This window comes from Trichomycterus rosablanca, chromosome 10, assembly GCF_030014385.1.
Source record: "Trichomycterus rosablanca isolate fTriRos1 chromosome 10, fTriRos1.hap1, whole genome shotgun sequence".
NCBI lineage: Eukaryota > Metazoa > Chordata > Actinopteri > Siluriformes > Trichomycteridae > Trichomycterus > Trichomycterus rosablanca.
The window spans coordinates 2902563-2920004 of NC_085997.1; the positions used below are offsets into that span (position 1 = coordinate 2902563).

At 42.8% G+C, this 17442-nt stretch overlaps 1 protein-coding gene across 1 annotated transcript; it reads left to right on the forward strand.

The window, feature by feature from the left end:
- Window positions 1-372: 372 nt before the first annotated feature.
- On the forward strand, window positions 373-17351 carry mtr (5-methyltetrahydrofolate-homocysteine methyltransferase). The gene is made up of 33 exons (XM_063002752.1): window positions 373-528; window positions 1395-1609; window positions 2229-2318; window positions 2734-2803; window positions 3047-3139; window positions 3452-3558; window positions 3881-3940; window positions 4374-4468; window positions 4821-4921; window positions 4997-5058; window positions 5199-5266; window positions 6385-6464; window positions 7308-7420; window positions 8035-8175; window positions 8512-8697; window positions 8863-9042; window positions 9142-9258; window positions 10024-10164; window positions 10894-10983; window positions 11079-11231; window positions 11680-11787; window positions 11922-12022; window positions 12152-12219; window positions 12310-12430; window positions 12535-12616; window positions 12884-12982; window positions 13611-13686; window positions 13817-13972; window positions 14123-14319; window positions 14601-14801; window positions 14978-15170; window positions 15831-15943; window positions 16303-17351. The coding sequence occupies exons 1-33, from the start codon at window positions 495-497 to the stop codon at window positions 16387-16389; spliced, it is 3798 nt and encodes a 1265-aa protein (XP_062858822.1). The 5' UTR covers window positions 373-494; the 3' UTR covers window positions 16390-17351.
- The last annotated feature ends 91 nt before the right edge of the window (window positions 17352-17442 follow it).

The following is a 17442-nucleotide window of genomic DNA, read 5'->3' on the forward strand; positions in this document are numbered from 1 at the left end:
AATAAACTGCTTGGATTAAAATTTCACATAGAGCAACTTAGATTAGTTTAACAAGTTTAAAGTACAACTTTTGGTCAGATCTTTGATTATGCTACTCAGCAGAATTGGTAGATGGTTAAATGTATTACAGTCCTAAACCCCTTTTATTTGCACATAAGTTTATTAAATGTTAAACAAGCTGAAGATCATTAAATTAATAGATAAATAAATTAATGAATGAATGGTGCAATACAAAGGAGTTACTGCGATCCCTAGCTGCACATGCGCAGTAGACACTTCAGCCAAACAGGCTCTTTCACGCACGCGTAGTATTCCTCCTGTGCACGTTGCTGTGTTGACGCATGCGCAGTAGCTTCATTGGTAGCAGCGACGGCGAGAGTCGAGATTTATGGACAAAATTAAAGTCTATTATTAATATCTGGAGAGTTTAAAACCGAGCTAAAAGTGCACCGTTGACTTTCATATACGGTTAAAACCTTTATAAGGTGTTTGAAATGCCGCCGACCGTTCATTACGCGACAGAAACTGGTAAGTGTGTGTAGAAGTTTGTATGGTAGCTGTTGAGCTGTCAAAACCCGGCATGTACTGTAACGGTATTCCGCACAGCTGGCCATATGCTTTTATATTTTTTATATAAATGTTTTATATTATCTAGAAATATAATATTATCTATTAAAAAGAAACATTCATGCAGGTCTAGCAGCAATAGGGGAGGCATTTTATGGTGGAAAAGTATGAAATTTACAGATTAGAAGTCGCTGTATGGATTTCTGTTACCTTTAACAGTGTTCCATACAGACCGACTGACAGATTTTTGACTTATTATTATTATTTTTTTTAATCTTACTGAAGAAATTAGGGACTAAGTTGCTGGCATGACAGGTGTGACTGGCGATTTAGACCGTTAGTTTGGTTGTTGCATTGCCATACATCAATAAAGTGAGTATAAGTGTAGTAAGATAAGTGTAGTATGTAGATTTATTTGGAATAATTACATTTAAAATGCTTACAAACTTATTTAAGGTTATTCTGTATGTACAGTTAATGTTAGTGTGGCAGTTTAATGTGGGTTTTCTAAAAATCAACATACATCAGGGTCAAAAGTATACATACAACAGCTTAGAGTACTAATTTGGTGATGTAAAGTTTCATCATGTTAATAAAACTGTGTTGGTTGGTACCATAATTTCTCATAATTTATTCTAATTTATTCGAACTAGTGACTTATCTTTGCTCATATAAGTAGGGCTAGTTTGACTGCATCCGATGCAGGAGTTGTACATAGTTTGGAGGAAGAAGGGATTCAAACCCTCTCCCTCTCAGTAAACAACATGAAATATTATGAGCAGGGTTACTTAGAACCAGAGAGACTTACGTGTGTTCATGTGTTGTAGGTGCTGGTATGGACTCCCTAGAGGCTGAGCTTAGGGAGATGCTGCAGAAAAGGATCATGGTCCTGGATGGTGGAATGGGCACCATGATTCAGCAGAGGAACTTGCAGGAAGACGACTTCAGAGGTCCGGAGTTTAAAGATCACCCACGGAGCCTGAAGGGCAACAACGACCTGCTGAGCATCACCATGCCTGAAGTCATTGAGGCCATCCACAAGGTACTTGGATTTGTGTTGAATTGTGTTTTAGTGCCTGTTTTCCTTTGTTTGTGTTTAGCAGTTTTTCCCTAATCATAGCCAGTTCCCTTATTACAATTCTGTTGCTTCTCGTACCACCCCTGCACTGGCTAAGGAGAGCTGAGACTATCATGCACCCCATATCTCATAAATGCTACAAACTTCCCAAATACTCCTTTACTAGTGCAGGCGCCACGACCAGACACAAGAAGTCGCAATTGTACAGCAGCAATCAAGCTCAGTTGCCATACCTCCCTCATGCTCACCCAGTTGCGCCTGTTTGGTTGTCCGGCCAAGTCGATAGCATCGCCTGGGATTCGAACTTGAGAGCTCAGCTGTGGTGGGCTACAAGCATTAGTCCAGGTGCTTAATTTTGTGGTGGTTTTACTGGTCTACCCAGTCAGCACTTGGTCCGAATGTGAGACGGTATGAAGTGAATTTATTTTAAACGTAATAGGCTGCAATTTTATTTAAGATTAATTTCTATATTTAATTTAAGTGCTTGTAACCTTGTTGCTACAAGCCGTGGGCTGTTTGTGTGACTGGCAGATGCAGTGGCTGATGAGAGTGTGATTACACTGTGCGCTCTTTCTCTCTGTAGGAATACTTACTCGCCGGGGCTGATATCATCGAGACGAACACGTTCAGCAGTACTCGGGTTGCTCAGGCGGACTACGGCCTCGAGGAGCTGGTGAGACTCGAACTGAGCTCAGTGTGTGTACAGCCTTGACGCTGATAAGCTGCCGCTTCTCATGTCAATAGAAATTTGTAGAGAACTGTGACACTGATAAGCCGTAGTAACAACCTTGAGAATCTGTGGTTTGGTGTCTGTGGGACGACTGTACATGTATTACACTGTTATTTACTTGTGTGACGGGCATTATCAGCTTTTCTGTTGCATTCAGTGTATCTGCACTTTCATTGATAAGTCATTTACTATAGTATGTTTATAAATTTTTTATTGCTTTGTTTATTTGGTTTCACACTTATATTGCTTATTTTAGACAGATTACTGTCTGAAAGCTCAGCCAGACCACAATAAACACCAGTTAGTGATCGATTAATCCAGTCATTTTCTTCCGTTCTGATGTGTTTGATTGTTGCAGGCGTACCGACTGAACAAGGCCTCTGCAGAAGTAGCCAGGAAGGCTGCTGATGACATTGCTACACAGACAGGTCTGAATATTACCGACCCATTTTTTTGGCTGGAAAAACCCTGCTCTACTGTATTATATTCAAATAGTACAGCGTGATGTAGAAAAGTATTTGGACCCTGACCATGTATCCCTATTTCTGTTACTTTTGCTAAATACTAATTGTACAGTATAACGTAAATAAAACGACTGACGCTAATAATGACAATGCTTTCCTTCATCAGTTAGATGCAGATGTGACTTAATACCAAGCTTTTATTTCCAGGTGTTAAACGCTACGTGGCTGGAGCTGTAGGTCCGACCAACAGAACCCTCTCCGTGTCCCCATCGGTGGAGCGTCCGGACTTCAGAAACATCAGTGAGTGAGAAACACAGCTGCAGCTGCACCGTCACGTTGTAAACAACCTTGAAACTGTGTGAAAGATGCTTTGGGTGGCGCAGCAGCGTCTACACAGACATGTTTGGGGGGGGTTCTGTAATTGATTGGCGCCCTGCTTTGGGTATTCCTGCCTTACACCTATTTATATTTATAAGTGGTTGTAAAGCATGAATAGACTATACCACAGACTGATCCTACTACACAGCTCTGTGTTATTAGAATAGCTTCAGTATAGAACGCTTGTATATCAGCTGATTAGAGCGACGCTTTTGCTGTGCATCTTCTGCGCAGCATTTGATGAACTGGTCGAGGCGTACTCGGAACAGGTCCGAGGCCTGCTGGATGGAGGCTGTGACATCCTACTGGTGGAGACCATCTTTGATACAGCCAATGCGAAGGTAGAGCTTTTGTTTTCGACTCTAATCCTGATGTGGAGAGATGTTTATTATTTGCTTGTTATAAAGGTTTTATAAAGTGAAAAGATGAAAATCAAAACCTTTTAAGCCTGACTGAAGTTTGTTGAGCATCACATGGATGAATATTTGTATGTATGTATATTTCTAATCTGACACACACTTCTGTTTTGGAACATTAAAATGAAACCTATTTTTTATTTTCCTGTTATAAGCACCTTTAATCTTTAACGCAGATTCACCTGAATTACTTCATGTAACCCTGGTCATTACATTTCTTGTTTTCGTCTTTATTTCTTTTATAAAGGCTGCTTTGTTTGCTATTGATGTGCTGTTTGAGGAGTCGTACAAACCCAGACCCATATTTGTAAGTAACAAGGCCACATTTAACTTTTAATATTTTAATATCAATAATGCTGTAATGTAAAACGTAATGTTGTGCTAAACCACCAAGCATTTGGGTTCAAATGTAGCTAACTGGCTAACATTTGTTATTTTTGTGTGGACATTGGGCTCAGTTTTTACACCGGGTGCCTGTACTGCTAAGTGCACCTCTTAATTCCCGGGCTGTATGTATTTCCATTAATACATGTATGTGCTGCTTATGCCTAAAACCCTTTAACCTCTAAAGCTTTAGACATCCAGTAGATCTTGCAGTCCTTATTTCTCAAAAGAATGGTGTATATACAATTAACACACCGGCTAAAACAATAGAAATCAGATTATAGTAGAATAAAACACACACACTCTTATTTTATCATACATATTAGTGTATTTATGTTTGTGTGTGTGTGTAATAGATATCCGGGACCATTGTGGACAAGAGTGGTCGTACTCTCTCAGGTCAGACTGGAGAGGCCTTTGTCATCAGCGTGTCCCATATGAAGCCCCTGTGGTAAGAATTTTCTTTTAATGAATAATAGTAATAATTTACTTCATATTAATACATGTTAATAACTATAAATGCACGTGTATTTCATTTTTTCAATGTTCTTAAACCTATCATAGTTAAACCTTAATATTTAGACACATATACACTGTCATGTCACATTATTATGACCACCACCTAATATCCAGAGTAAATTTAAAAGTCAATATACCAGTTATTAGTAATTTCATTACCAGCCATGTGAAAGTAACTAAAGGTATAAAAGAGTAAAAGACCAAACTGGTTCAGCCCAGTTCTGCTCATTGTATGTAATGTTTTTGTCCAAGTGCTAACACTACCAGCCTGTTCATTTCCTCAGTATTGGTCTGAACTGTGCTCTGGGAGCCAGTGAAATGAGGCCGTTTATCGAAGCGATCGGAAAGAGCACCGGTGCCTTCGTCATCTGTTACCCCAACGCAGGTAATACACGCCCACTGTGTACGCTTACGTGAGAGCCCTTAAAAGCTTGATTTACTGGTGTTTATTGTTCCGCAGGGCTCCCCAATACTTTTGGAGGGTATGATGAAACCCCTCAGCTCACTGCTACACATCTGAAAGTAGGTTGTAGTATGTACGCTTGCACAGAATGACAAGTTGATGAATATAAAAACAATATACAGTTCAAATATTCAGTGAAATTAATGATTAAAATGTCATGTTTATTTAAGACTGTGTGTTTTACCTTACCATATTTCAGGAGTTTGCCTCGGATGGTTTGGTGAATGTTGTTGGCGGATGCTGCGGGACGACTCCAGACCACATACGGTAATAATAAATCTTTCAAGCCTGTGTTAGGAGTCTAAAACTAAAATACATAGTATAAGATGTGTTTTTCTAGGGTATGTTACATATTTCAGTCATTCAATAACATACTGAAAGAACGAGTTCAATACCAGGGTTATCGCAGAGAGCCGAACCACGCACAGAGCCATGCTGTAAATCTGCGATAACCCCTCTGGTTCCTTTTTAGAGCGCCCAGCTAGGTTGATAGCACCGTCTGGAACTACGTAAACAGGAACAGCCTGCTTTATTCTGGTCAGGGCTGTGGTGGGTCTGGTTTTCCTGGAATCACATGATGCAGTAAAGTGGCACACCCCAGGCAGGATGCCAATCCATTGCGGGGCCTCGGCAAACGCTGATGCCTATGTATAAATGCCATAAAAATATCAACCCCCACCAATTTTACCACCATTTATCCTGGTCAGAGTCGTGGTGGGTCCAGTTTACACAGAATCATTGAGGGCAATGCAGTAACACACCCCGGACAGGACGACAATTCTTCACAGGGCTTCAGACACCCTGCGTCCTTCGTCAAACATAACCAGTCGTTGCATTGCTTGGGATTCCAACCCAAGAAGGTCCTGGGTTTGATCCCCAGGTGGGGCGATCCGGGTCATTTCTGTGTGGAGTTTGCATGTTCTCCCGTGTCTGCGTGGGTTTACTCCGGGTGCTCCGGTTTCCCCCCACAGTCCAAAGACGTGTAACTGAGGTGAGTTGGAGATACTAAATTGTCTATGACTGTGTTCGATATAACCTTGTGACCTGATAAATCTTGTGTAATGAGTAACTACCGTTCCTGTCATGAATGTAACCAAAGTGTAAAACATGAGGTTAAAATCCTAATAAACAAACAAACCCAATTAATACATATTACAGGGAATAATTTTACGTTTGTCTATATTGGTGCTCGTGCCATAAAAAAATAACCTGTGGAAATGAATTTCCATTGCTGTTGAGTAACACTAAATACTGATCTTGTTTACTCTGTAACACCGTCATAACATTATTATATAATGATGAAAAGAAGCAGCCGAGCGTTCGTTCCTGCTCAGACTTGACTCTACCTGACCTGTTTGGGTGGCTGTGTTTTGTTTCTGACGCAGGGCGATCTCAGAAAGCGTGAAACAGTGCCAGCCCAGAGTTCCTCACAAAGATGTGTTCAGTGACTACATGCTGCTGTCTGGTAAACCGTCTGTTTTGTGGTTTTAAGTCTTATTCGCATGATGATAGTGGCTTAAAAGCTAAAACTGCCCATCCATGTGATTGGAAGTGTAATTAATAAAGGTGTTAGAGGGGCTTAGATTATTCACAGCTTTTCATATTCACGCCCCCGCCAATTTTGAGAGAAGTCGGAGCTTATGAAAGGTTGATTAACCTTTTAATCATCTCCTCAACCCACTGTTTGAGCTTACTTTGAGTCGAATTACTTGGGTAACGAAAATCTGTATTTAAATAATCCTGTTTGGGCCGTATCTACTCCTTGGTTGACATGTATTAACCTAAAGAATATTGCTAGATGACACTGTGATTTTAGGAAAACAGCCTTTCTAACCCATTTGTTTTTGTGATCATCTCAAATGTTTAATAGAGGCTAATTTAAAAAAATACACTATTAACACGAACACTAGTAAATAATATAAATTGTTTGTTGTTGGTATAGTTCCAAGAAACTAAGAAATGCAAAGAAATCATTTTTTAAACATTATTTTCTTGGTGAGACCATTAGAGTGTTTTTATTTACTGAATAATTGCTAATTGTGGTTCCAGACATTAGTTACATACTAATCCTGCTAGATCAGGGTTCAGGTTCTGTACCTACCAGTTTTGTAGGGTATTTAAAGGCCTCCATGGTAAAAAAAAAAAAATGTAGGAACACATTTTGTAGAGTCAGATGAATCTGATCCCTAATTATTTGACTTATTTTATTTTGTATTTAAGTTTAAGTGCCTTACAGCATGATGTTATGCAGTATTGTGTTTAACAATGTTGTTGCACCTCTGATGTGTTGGGTGTGTTGTGTTTTTAGGACTGGAGCCGTTTCGGATAGGGCCCTTCACTAACTTTGTAAACATTGGTGAGCGCTGCAACGTTGCCGGATCACGCAAGTTTGCCAAACTCATTATGGCCGGGAATTATGAGGTACTGCAGGCAAACATGCTAGTCTGATTATATTTATATTATATTTCAGTTTTAGTATGTTTTACCACTGCTTATCCTAATCAGGGTCATGGTGGGTCCATGGTGGGTCCATAATCACTGGGTGCAATGCAGTAACACACCCCTCAAACACTCTCCCTTCTTCCCCAAACATAACAAATCATGTCTGTATGTAGACACCCAACCGGCTGATAATATTGCTGGGGATTCCAGCCTTGGATCGTTGTAGGAGTGGGTTGGCGTAATTTAGTTCTGCGCTACCCAGGCACACTATTATTTGTTTATAATAGTGCTAGGGTAGCATAGCAGCCTGTTATTCTAGCCCACCACTGCTGAGATCCAGGTTCAAATTTGTGCTATCGGTCATCTGGCATCTACACACGAATGATCGTCTGAGGCGAGGAGCGGAGGGTGGGGTGGATGAAGCCTTGCACTCAGTGTTTCCTGGTGGAACCGGACCTGCTGAGACCCTGACCAGGGCACAGTGGTTGATGAAAGTGAAATGAATAATGAGAATCTGTCTGTATTGCATGTAAAACAGAGGATGGATGGTGTGGAAAGGGAGCTACATTAATGTGTGTGTGTGTGTTCTGTAGGAGGCGTTAAGTATCGCTAAAGCCCAGGTGGAGATGGGTGCTCAGGTGCTGGATATCAACATGGATGAGGGGATGCTGGACGGACCCGTTGCCATGACGCGCTTCTGCAACCTCGTAGCCTCTGAACCGGACATCGCTAAAGTAAGGGCGTCTTTTTAATGTGATTTTTTATTTTTAGTAAATATGAAAAAAGCGTGCACACACACACACACACATCATGATGCTAGCCGACTACCACTGGAATCCAGAGTTTGTATCCACAGCGGTGCTTAGGCTATATCTCAGGATGTAGGGGAGGATGACTGATGTCCCGTGATACAGGACCCACAACAAGGAGGTCCTGGGTTTGATTCCCAGCTGTTCTCCTCGTGTCTGCACTTAAAAGCTGTCTATGTACTTAAAAGCTGCTGAACTCAGAGTATAGGTTCAGAAGTTAACGCCAGCTCTAACCCCGCTCCATTTTTGGTTTGTGCGCAGGTACCGCTGTGTATCGACTCGTCTAACTTCGCGGTTATCGAGGCGGGTCTGAAGTGCTGCCAGGGTAAGTGCATCGTCAACAGCATCAGCCTGAAGGAGGGAGAGGACGAGTTCATCAAACGCGCCAAACAAGTGCGCCGCTACGGGGCAGCCGTCGTCGTCATGGCCTTCGACGAAGAAGGACAGGTCAGTACGCGCTCTCAAGTTTAGCATTATAGGCTTACACACTTCGTTTAACGTTTGCTTCTTTACTTTGGCCCTGGCGGGTGAGGGCACAGTCTCATGAGAACTGCCGATCCTGCCTCATTCTGTACCCAGCTAACGTTTTCCCATTTACCGTGACCTTGCTAGGCAACCGAAATCGATCAGAAGGTCCAGATCTGCACCAGAGCGTATCACCTCCTGCTGGATAAGGTTGGCTTCAACCCCAATGACATCATCTTCGACCCCAACGTCCTGACTATTGGCACTGGGATGGACGAGCATAACGTGTACGCCATCAACTTCATCAGAGCCACTCGGATCATAAAGGTACGGCACGCAAACCATTACGGTCGTGCTGTGAGGACTGTGCGGACACATCATGTAGGTGTGTGAATACGACATTTATGTTTGTCTTTATATTTTTAGGAAACCCTACCTGGAGCACGGGTCAGCGGTGGTCTGTCCAACCTGTCCTTCTCTTTCCGGGGCATGGACGCCATCAGGGAGGCTATGCATGGAACGTTTCTTTACCACGCCATAAAGGTGCTACATTTACATTTGTTGATGTTTTTAGGGTGGGGTTGGGTTCACTCTTTTTTAGTAACATGCAGCATCTCAGGTGGAGCTATGTTTATGCATTTTCTCCCCTTTTTTCTCCCGACTTTTTTTTGCGCGTCCAATTGCCCGATTGCGTCACGTTTCCTCTCCACCAATGCCGACCCCTGCTCTGATTTGGGAAGAACGAAGCTAACCCACGCCCGTATGCATTTTGTCACTCACACTAGGCGAGTGCATATATATATATATGCGAATCAGCACTGTGTACGGAGAGACACGCCCTGATCCGCACTCTTTTCCCGCCATCAATCAAACAATCAGTTACGAGGAGTCCCTATCCGGCTTAATGTCCCACCCCTATATGAACAACAGGCCAATCGTTGTTCATTTGGTCGCTTAGCCCGGCCGAATGGCAGATCTGAGATTCGATACGATGTATTTGAAATCCCAGCTCTGGTGCGCTAGCATGTGTTTTTACCGCTGCGCCACCTGAGCGGCCGGTCTGGATCCTTTCTGTGTGGAGTTTGCATGTTCTCCCCGTGTCTGCCTGGGTTTCCTCCAGGAGCTCCGGTTTCCTTCTACAGTCCAAAGACGTGCAATTGAGGTGAATTGGAGACACTAAATTGTCCCTGACTGTGTTTGACATTAAACTTGAACTGATAAATCCTGTGTAACCAGTAAGTACCTGTCCTGTCATGAATGCGGACTTATAATCTCTATGCACTACTGACTGTGTTGCACCACCCGCAGGATGGTATGGACATGGGCATCGTGAACGCAGGTAGTCTTCCCGTGTACGACGACGTCGATAAAGAACTTCTGGTGCTGTGTGAGAACCTCATCTGGAACCGAGAGCCGGAGGCCACAGAGAAACTTCTGCTGTACGCTCAGGTACGAGTCCGTTTTCTTTTGATGAGGACGTCTGAGAAGAGAATTGAGACGTGGGCATGAATACGTTTAGTTTCACCTCGGTATGATGTGCTGGGATAAAGTCTTCATTATCAGTCATTACTGATATGAGCTGATACGTATTCACACAGCACACTGGACTGATTTATGTATTAAATCATGATTAAATAGCTTCAGGATCATTTCAGTAATTCTTTCAGTTATTTTAAGCAATCATAGGCTTGTATGCATCAGTTCTAAAGCATTTGTACCTTTATGCTGCATTTGATTGCAATGTGATCAATCAAGCATGTTTTTTTTTATATTTTATTATTATTATTACAAAGGAACCTCGATTTATTGGACCTTCATTTAACAGATTTCGGATTAAACAGACAAAATCTGGAAAAAACGAATGTCCGGTCCGATTGTCCACTAGCCGGCGCTCGTCTCTCTGTTTACATGAGCGATAGGCTTTGTTTTGTCGGGAGGCTCGCTTTGTTCTCGCCTTCTCTCTGTGTTTTATGCTTAATTTTGGCAAGTTCTAGTGCTTAGTTATGTCTTCGAAAAACGTTATGTGGTAAGTAAAAGAGGCATCTAGATATTGCTGAAAAGTAAGAACTTAGTTCTGTATCTTTGTATATTATTGCAATAATATACAAGTCTGTTAAATTGAGGTTCCTCTGTATTAATGTTAGTATTTTAATGAATATCCTTTTAAAACTGGTTTAGAACCATGCTAAAGGAGGAAAGAAGATTATTCAGACTGATGAGTGGAGAAAGGGAAGCGTGGAAGAGAGGTTGGAGTATGCACTTATTAAGGTAAGTGTGTGTGTTTGTGTGTGTTGTACATATAGGTTAAAATAATGCACCCTCTCCACTGTTAATGGTGTGTGTGTACGTGTGTTTTTCTGCAGGGAATAGAGAAGTTTGTAGTAGAAGATACTGAAGAGGCTCGATCTCAGATGGATCGGTACACCCGGCCGCTGCACATCATTGAGGGGCCGCTCATGAACGGCATGAAGACTGTGGGGGATTTATTTGGAGCTGGCAAGATGTTTCTGCCTCAGGTAGATAAAAACACTGCACCCAAATACACTGCACCCCGACACACTGCACCCCAACAACCCTGACATAATTCACTCGAATACACTGCACCCCAACACATTGCACTCCAAAAACCCCAACACACTGCGCTCCAACACAGTGTAATCTGACACACTGCACCCAACACACTGCACCCAACACACTACACCCCAAAAACTCCAACACACCACACCCAACACACTGCATCCAGACGAACTGCAATCAACACACTACACCCCAACAACTCCAACACACTGCACCCTAACACACTGCAATCTGACAACCCCAACACGCTGTATCCCAACTATTCCAACACACTGCACCCCAGCACACTTCACCTTGATACACTGACCCCAGGAGAACCCAGGACTCAGCGGTCAGTATTCAAATTAACTAAATAGTGTGTGTGTGTGTGTGTGTGTGTGTTATCAGGTAATCAAATCAGCTCGGGTGATGAAGAAGGCAGTGGCTCATCTGATTCCCTTCATGGAGAAAGAGAGAGAGGAGATGATGGCGGTGACCGGAGCTACAGAAGACACTGTGAGTGAGGTGGATGGATGGATGGATAAATGGATAAATGGAGGGTTGGATGGATTATTAATTCAGAATTGAGTCTTTACTTTGTAAAAAAAAATGGTGCTGAAGCTGAACTGTGCTCGTTTGTCTCTGTGCAGGATCCCTACCAGGGAACCATCGTTCTGGCCACAGTGAAGGGAGACGTCCATGACATTGGCAAAAACATTGTGGGGGTTGTACTGGGATGCAACAACTTTCGGTATGTAAAATTTGTATGTAAAACTGTTATTGTGATGGCTGGATAAACATCATCCGTCACTGTAATACGGCAGTAAACGTAGCGCTCACTGTTAATGAATGACTGTCAGGGTCCTTTCTCTTCTCATAGAGTGATTGATCTGGGCGTGATGATACCATGTGACCGCATCCTGAAGGAGGCCATTGACAAGAAAGCAGGTAGACTTGTCCACAAATCTCATATTTTAACATCCAGACCAAATTTTCCTCTGTTACAAAAAGTGTGTGTGTGTGTGTGTGTGTGTGTAGATGTCATTGGCCTGTCTGGTCTTATCACTCCATCTCTTGATGAGATGATTCATGTAGCGAAGGAGATGGAACGACTGGGCATGAAGACCCCTCTTCTGATCGGAGGAGCCACGACCTCAAAGTCAGTATTTATTTTATATTATTTTCATCTTTTACTATTGCTTTATCATACAATAACACACCCGGGCATTGTTTATGTGTGTGTGTGTGTGTATCTCTGTACAGGACTCACACAGCGGTAAAGATTGCCCCTCGCTACAAAGCTCCAGTTATTCATGTTCTCGATGCTTCTCGCAGTGTGGTCGTGGTAAGCCTTTCTTCTTTTAACTCCTTGTTAAACAAATAAATGAGTTAATGACATAGTTTATTTACAATCCTGTTGTTGAACTATTAAGACCTGAACTAAGACAAGAGCACACTGTGTTTCTTGGCAGAACTGGGCCTGTCACGACCCTGACCATGATAAAGGGGGCAGGTCCTAGTACTCAGCTCTCCGCAGCCAGTGTGAGGGTGGTGCAAACAGCCAAGGAATTGTAATAGGGAATTGGAAATAACTCGATCTCTGTGTGTGCAGTGCTCTCAGCTGTTGGATAAAGCCGTGCGTCAAGATTTCTTTGAGGAGGTAACAGAGGAGTACGAGGATATCAGGCAGGACCACTACGACACGCTCAAGGTCTGCTCGGCTCTGTTTAACAGGCGCACACACATCTGTTTAGAGGAAAAGCTGAATGTTCCTCTGGCCATTAAAATAGAAAGACTGTGGTGATAAGAACTTTCACTCTGTACTATCCCTTGAGGTTTGATGGCCAGTAAGGGGTTCGAGTGTGCCTCCAGACGGCCTCACTGATAAACTTCATTGAATTTTGTAAATATGAACACATTTAGAATTGAATGCCTGCAACACACACAAAAAGTTGCAGGAGTTTTGATGGCCAGTAAGTGGTTGTGTGTGTGTGTGTATGTTGTGTGAGTGTTGGTAGTCTTTAAAATAAAACCATATTCCCATTTTATCCTCTATTTTCTCTATTTTTCTCTTTATGTTTGCACATTTATAGAGTTCCCAAGCCTCCTAACACACATTTCAGTGTACGGTTGCTGCAAACATTTGTACAAATGACAAATAAACTTAAACACACCCCTGTCCCAATTTTGTGTGTGTTGCAGGCATTAAATTCTAAATGTGTTTATATTTACAAATTCAATGAAGTTCAAGTTTTAGCACTGTGTTTTTTGGTTTGGGAACTGGTGATACTGATTGTTGCAGTTATGCAAGTGGAATCTTTTGCCTCTTTTTGTCTTAGGAAAGGCGCTACTTGTCTCTTGCGCAGGCGCAGGAAAAAGGCCTTCACGTCGACTGGCGCTCTCTGCCAGAACCAGGTAATAATCAAGAGGTTTTATGTTCTCTCAGTTGCAGTTCATAAGCTCAAGATCTGTTTTAGTGTCAGGGCATGTTTGGAGTCTGATATAAAGACTAGACAGACTGATTGTCCATTCTGGCTCTCTACAGTTCAGCCGCAGTTCCTGGGAACGCGCGTGTTTGAATCGTACGACCTGAGAAAACTGGTGGACTTTATCGACTGGAAGCCTTTCTTCGACGTGTGGCAGCTCAGGGGGAAATATCCCAACAGAGGATACCCCAAAATCTTCAAAGATAAAACTGTGGGTAAGAGAAACTGGAATTTGCCAAAGTTCAGCTTTGCCACTCATACCAATGTGGTATTTGCATTGATTCAGCCGTACAACAGGGGCATGTCTTGTTATATACGGTATACATTTGTTGGCTATAGGATTGCGATCTTCTGTGTGTGTGTAGGAGAGGAGGCCAGGCGTGTATATGATGATGCTATAAGCATGCTGAACAGGCTCATTGACAGTAAGGGACTGCAGGCGAGGGGCATCGTGGGCTTCTGGCGTGCAAAGAGCCAGGGCGATGACATTCTCATTTACGATTCTGATGTCATCCCAACCTCATCCAATCACATCGCGACCTTTTATGGGCTGAGACAGCAGGTAAGATCATGTGCAGGGTGTTGGAGTACATGGAAAGGTGTTTACAGGGGGTCAAGGGTTCTGTGACAGTATGTTGTCTAAGCAAACAAGGGTTAAGGACCTTGCTCAAGGGCCCTACAGTGGCAGCTTGGCAGTGGTGGGGCTTGAACCAGCGACCTTTCGATTACTAGTCCAGTACCTTAACCACTAGGCTGCAACCGCCTTAAAGCATGAATTGTAATTGTCTCTCACCTGTCAGGCTGATATAAAGCTCGTCGTCTGAACGTTCTGTTCCTCTACAGGCAGAGAAGGATTCGGCGAGTTCAGAACCGTACTTGTGTTTGTCGGATTTCGTGGCTCCGCTGAGCACCGGCGTGCCGGACTATATGGGGATGTTTGCGGTTGCCGTGTTCGGGGCCGAAGAGCTCAGCAAAGAGTTCGAGCGCCAGGGTGACGATTACAGCAGCATCATGGTGAAGGCTCTGGCTGACCGACTCGTTGAGGTAACACATTTCATTGTTAAGGGTTAGAAATAAGCATGAACCTAGAAATGGTACTGATCCTTTAGCTGGCATTTTCTTCCGCTGTCCACATACTTTTGAAGTGTACGTGTGGACATGTATTAGCTTTGTGTGTTCTTGAGATGACAGTAACCCTCACCTGCCCTGCTTGTTGACAGGCCTTTGCAGAGGAGCTGCATGCCCGGGTAAGAAGGGAGCTTTGGGGTTACAGTGAGGAGGGAGACCTGCCAGCAAGCGACCTGCACAGGCTGCGTTACTCTGGGATTCGACCCGCCGCAGGTTACCCCAGCCAACCAGACCACACTGAGAAACGCACCATGTGGAGAATCGGCCACATTCAGGAGAAAACTGGTAGGCAAAACTTGCCTTTCAGATCCATATCAGATCGTCCCAGAACTCCCAAGCCTGTCCACATTTATTTTGGGGTGCTCCAGTTGACCCTTTCTGTCAATTTTCATGGGTCATTTAAAAAGAGTCAGATTTGGAGCATGTCAGGCTGCCCACACAATGAATGCACTGTTTGGTCGCTATTTAGCAGATGCTTTTTATCCAAATCGAGTTACATTACTGTGACAGTATATTGTCTAGGCAATTGAGGGTTAAGCAGTGGCAACCTGGCAGTGGTGGGGCTTGAACCAGTGACCTTTCGATTACTAGTCCAGTGCCTTAACCACTAGGCTACAACTGCCCTAAAACAGTGCTTCTTTACATACAGTTGTGACAGTATACAATCTATTCAACTAAGGGTTAAGGGTCGTGCTCAAGGGCCCAACAATAGCGACCTGGCAATGGTGGGGCTTGAATCGGCAACCTTTTGATTACTAGTCTTTACTGTGGTCTAATAGGGATTCTTTGCCTTTGACTGATGGGGTAAATATGCATTTTTTTTTATCATTGTGCATAGATACAGATAAGTTAAGTTCAGCAGATAAAAAGGTCAGTTGTGTAGGATATGTCAAAGGATTTATATATATATATATCAACTCTGTTCTTTTGCTCTTTGTTTTTAAGGTATTAGTCTGACCGAATCGTTGGCCATGACCCCAGCGGCAGCTGTATCGGGTCTCTACTTCTCCAACCCCAAATCCAGCTACTTTGCCGTGGGCAAGATCACCAAAGAACAGGTACTTTCTGTGTGTACGAGTGTAATTTATTTGTAAATTCTGGCTCGTCAGTGACAATTTAACCATTTTCGGTACATGGAGGGAGACGTTAGCTGGCGTGCTATCGGGTTCTGCCGTCTCAGCCCATTGGTTTGAATGGTCTGAGGCTAACTGTGTTAGCTTAGTTCGTTTAAATAATCTGCCTTGAGTTTGATGTCTTATTAAATCCTCTCTACTCTCTACAGGTAGGCAATAGGCAGCGATCCTAGACCCATTGTGGTGGATTTAAACAGATTTCCCTCCTATTCACATTTTTATGCCAACTTTTAATTGTGAGTATGAGAATTTGCAATCTGACCCGAGTGCTTTGTTATGATCAGGTTGAAGATTACGCCAGGAGAAAGGAGATTCCCGTCAGCGAGGCCGAGAAATGGCTGGCACCCAACCTGGCCTACGATACTGACTGAATTACTGAAGCTCTTCTGGACAACACAACCGACCATAAGCTGCTCTGAGCCTTTACAGACAGGATTGCTGACCAAAGGCTTCCTGTTTCTGTGGTTTGGACTCTTGGTTTATACTCAACTGTCCACTTGTTTACACCAGTGCCCGGGCAGAACTTTTATCATTGTTTATCATCAATGACAGTTTGAGTGTCAGGTTCTTTAAATACTGTGGATTTAAGCTGAATATTTTAGATTCAGCTTCTAAACAAAATGTACTGATGCTGCTAGATTTGAAAATATGTTTTAATCAAACCTCTTAAGATAAACGACACTAATTATATAAGCAGAAGAAATAAGGTGTGAACTGTTTTACCATATGATGTTTTTACTAATAAAATAAATACAAAGCCTTAAACAAGTACACTATATGGACAAAAGTATTGGGACACCCCTTCTAATTATTGAATTCAATTCAGGTGTAATAAATCAATTATATTAAGTAAATGATATGGTTCCAAATTTGCAGCCCTCTTCTGTTCCAGCATGACTGTGCCCAAGTGCACAAATCAAGGTCTATAAGGACATAAAGAAAAGCTCCACTCAACAGCTTTGGAATGAACTGGAACATCAGTGCGCAGCCATACAAACACTATTTTACCTGAACGGGCACAAATTGCCACAGACATACTTCTCAAAACGGAACAAAGCAGTCATGCATTTATTTTTGAAATGGGACGTCCAGCAAGCTCACGGTCAGGTGTCCAAATACTTTTGACCGTATAGTGTATTAGTGCTACAGGTGGGTTTTATCATTTCAGTTTGTTTCTGTATTGACTGTATTGCCTGTATTGACAGTGCCTTGGCCAAAAATTAACCGTGGATGTTTCAGTGCCTACTAAGCAATACAGTTTTACCTCATCTGTAAGTCGTCAGCGATGCGTTACTGCTCGTCTGGTCTTCCAGTAAAAGTGTGAGATATCTGACTAATTGTTGTGTCTCTTTCTTTGCTTCTACCAGTGTTCTTTATATAGAGTTTGGCCATTTGGTTCAAATTGCAGCAAAGTTTGGCATGTT

Bases quoted from the DNA above. Each gene is read 5' to 3' on its own strand.
- mtr (XM_063002752.1), top strand. From the start codon at position 495: ATGCCGCCGACCGTTCATTACGCGACAGAAACTG. The intron at 4,469-4,820 runs GTAAGAATTTTC...TCATTTCCTCAG, and splicing joins TCCCATATGAAGCCCCTGTG to TATTGGTCTGAACTGTGCTC. The intron at 15,944-16,302 runs GTACTTTCTGTG...TGTTATGATCAG, and splicing joins GCAAGATCACCAAAGAACAG to GTTGAAGATTACGCCAGGAG.